Genomic DNA, 2,976 nt, shown 5'->3' on the forward strand with positions numbered 1-2,976 from the left:
TGGCTAGAGGGGGGAATACAGGGGAGCTGTTGTTTAAATAAGGACAACAACAGCGCAGAAGCAGCTCAGTGCATGTTTTCAAAGCTCTCTGAACAGCCATAATACAGCGTTGCATTTTATGCGACTTGTAGTGAGATGCTCTTTGGCATCTGCTGTTATGCAATAAGGTTTCTTTTACATAATCTATGAAGTCATAACTGCAGAAAGTTCTGAAGAATCAATGGCTCAGGTTTTATTGGCAGATTCCTGAAATCAAATAAAGAGCGCTCTTGTGTTCTAGGTTTAACTGCTTTGTGTCCTTCATTGAGAGTTAGTAGAGACAGCTGTGCTAAACCAGGTGCCCATGTGCTACTATTAAACTTGTTCTTTTGGACCAAGTTATTGTTTATCCGGGTGTTAATAAAGCAGTCAGCGAAGCACATGGGAGCAGACAAAGTAGGAAGAAAAAAATCACTAGAATTACGCTCCGTGGATAACCCCTTTCTGACAAAATGACTTGTCCTCAGAATATCCCCAAAACTCCAACTTCAAGGCCAACTGGTTGTTGGAAAACTATTGCATTTTATCAGTAACCAAAGTGTGTGCATGATAGACGCTTATATATATGGCACCTGTGCCATATCTTGGATCTCTAAATCAAGCTTTCTTATGTTTAAAGGTGTAAGTCTTCATTACCTAAGGATTGCCTTCAGAAGTTTTAAGCGTCTGCAGAGTTAAAAATCTCACTTACAGTTGCAAGATCCAGAGTGCTTTACTTCTAGAAGCACACCCATGGAGCAGGCTGCTTCTTTCATGGCGCACTCACTTGGGTAAGTTGTGTTATCGCTGGCACAGACCGCCTCGTCTGACTTGCTTTCAGGGCATAGCTCATCGCAGAGGGCACACCGACCTCTGCCAACCTTAAAATCCCACAGGCATTTCTTCCCAGCACTGCATTGAATGTCTTCACAGGATTTGGCTTCTAAAAATACACACAGGATACTAGAGGTAAGTGAAAAGACAAAAGAAAAGGAAAGCAACAACAAAAAAACGCCAAACTCCTTTTCCCCTGTGAACTGTGAATAGGCAAAGCTCAGATGCAGTAGATGTGATGATACTTGCTGGTTTTGCTCAAGCAAGTAGCCCCTTGGAAACCATTGCCTGTCTATATGTGGGAGAGGAAAGACAGCTGTGCCAGGGCTTGGCCCAGGGACTACAGAATTACAGTTGCCTGTTCTATGTGACCTTCCTGCTCCTTTTGATGTCAGTGGAAATTCAGCTCCCCAAATTAGCAGTAAGCACAGAATTTGCCAACACATCCAGCATTTCGAAATCAATTATTTTTAAACTAACACACACAGAGTAGTTGTCTACAAGATTGGAAAGGGAATTCACCTCAGCCTATACCAGCTAAAAGCAGCCTGAGACTCCTCCGAATTCTCTCAGTAGTTTTGGGGAGCAGAGGCTGCCCTGAATGCACTTCCTCATAACATACTTCACTATCATTCCTTTCTGGAAGTCAGAATGTCAGGATGCATGGAGATTATTTTTCTATCTTCACCCACCAGCTGTCTCCAAACTCTACAATATTTCTAAAGAGAAAAAAGTGATCAGATGTTTCCAATTAAGTTAACACAAGCTTTGCCAAGACCACTTGAAGACAATTGTTTCCAGGAATCCAGATCCACTGAATGTAGAGACCTTGTTACACTGTAACCATGTCATCATCTATTTAATGGTGGGTACTTTTCCCTTGGATACTGATGTCAGCACCCATGGCCATAGCAAGAGAAGCAGAATCAGGCTCTCTGCTCCCTCATCCCTTTGCAATCTCTTCAGGGGCAAAGCTCACCCTGGGTCTCCTTTTTGTGAAGGGGAACACTAACCCAGGCTGCTGGAAGTCTTTCCTCCTCCCCAGCACTATGTCCACCCAATTGCACATACAATACTCTGAAACAGCTAAGACAGGAAGCCCCCACCTCCAGCCCTATCCCTCCCACCAAGATACCTACTGATGCATTTTCCTTCATAGGCTAATCCAATGGATCTGCCCAATAGGCAGGTAGCTTTCCTCAGGTGGCAGGCGCTGGCGTAAGTTATGCCATCATTCCCACAGAGATACTGTTCAGAGGAGGTAGGCTCTGGGCAAATTCGATTGCATGTCACACAGTAGGCATTATTAGTTTGGTCAACCACACAGGTGGAGCTGCCTGGGCATAAAACATCTCTGCAGGTCTCTGAAATAAAGGTGGAAACACACAGTGATTAACAGGAGATTCCAGAGCCCCAGTGAGGAGTGAAATGAGAGACACACAATGAAACAAATGATCAGATAAAAGCCCTCAGCAGCTCTCCTCATGTAAGGGCCACTGGATGAAACCCTCCCACCTCAGGACACCTGGTGGGATGCAAGTGCTGCTAGTCTGCGGGCAACTCTCAATCCAGCTACATCCTTGTCTGCTGAGTGTGGTTTAGTTACTCTCCCAGCACTTGGAACATCATCTGGTTCCTGTGGGGAATTATGTCTAACAGCTCCTCCTCCCTATACTCTGACACATACCCTTTGGCATTTGAGGGAGATTGGATTAGATTTGCAAACCTACTTTTGCATTTGCCCTGATACTGGACTTCAAGTTCAGGCTGTTCTTTACATCTGGCTTTGAGAAGGGCACACTCGTTCTTGTAGGTTTTCCCATCTAAGCCACACACGGGGCCCAAGTGATATTAGAGCGATCCGGAGCACAAACACACCGAGGTTTGTTCTTCTTGTTCATTTTACATTTCTTCCCGGGTCCACAGTCCACGTTCTCACACGTTTCTGATGGAAGGAAAGAGGCACCACTTTAATACCGAGCGTTCAGAACAGACCTGGTGTCAAAACTGCTTAAAAAAAAAAAAGACACCGTGACCCCAGGGCATGAAGAGAAAACACCTTCTCTCCCTACACCCAGGAAACACCACTCGAGGGAAAACGCGCCCGCCAGTGAGGAGGGAAGA

General features: G+C 45.2%; 1 protein-coding gene across 1 annotated transcript; it reads right to left on the reverse strand.

The window, feature by feature from the left end:
• Nucleotides 1-4: 4 nt before the first annotated feature.
• On the reverse strand, nt 5-2,819 carry LOC104548580 (follistatin-like). Its single transcript, XM_010194637.1, is given in 5 exon segments — nt 5-246; nt 731-961; nt 1,992-2,216; nt 2,583-2,693; nt 2,696-2,819. Coding segments are annotated over 5 exon segments (627 nt in total). The 5' UTR covers nt 2,754-2,819; the 3' UTR covers nt 5-244.
• Between the last annotated feature and the right edge of the window lie 157 nt (nt 2,820-2,976).

This window comes from Mesitornis unicolor, unplaced genomic scaffold (genome assembly GCF_000695765.1).
Source record: "Mesitornis unicolor isolate BGI_N332 unplaced genomic scaffold, ASM69576v1 scaffold791, whole genome shotgun sequence".
NCBI lineage: Eukaryota > Metazoa > Chordata > Aves > Mesitornithiformes > Mesitornithidae > Mesitornis > Mesitornis unicolor.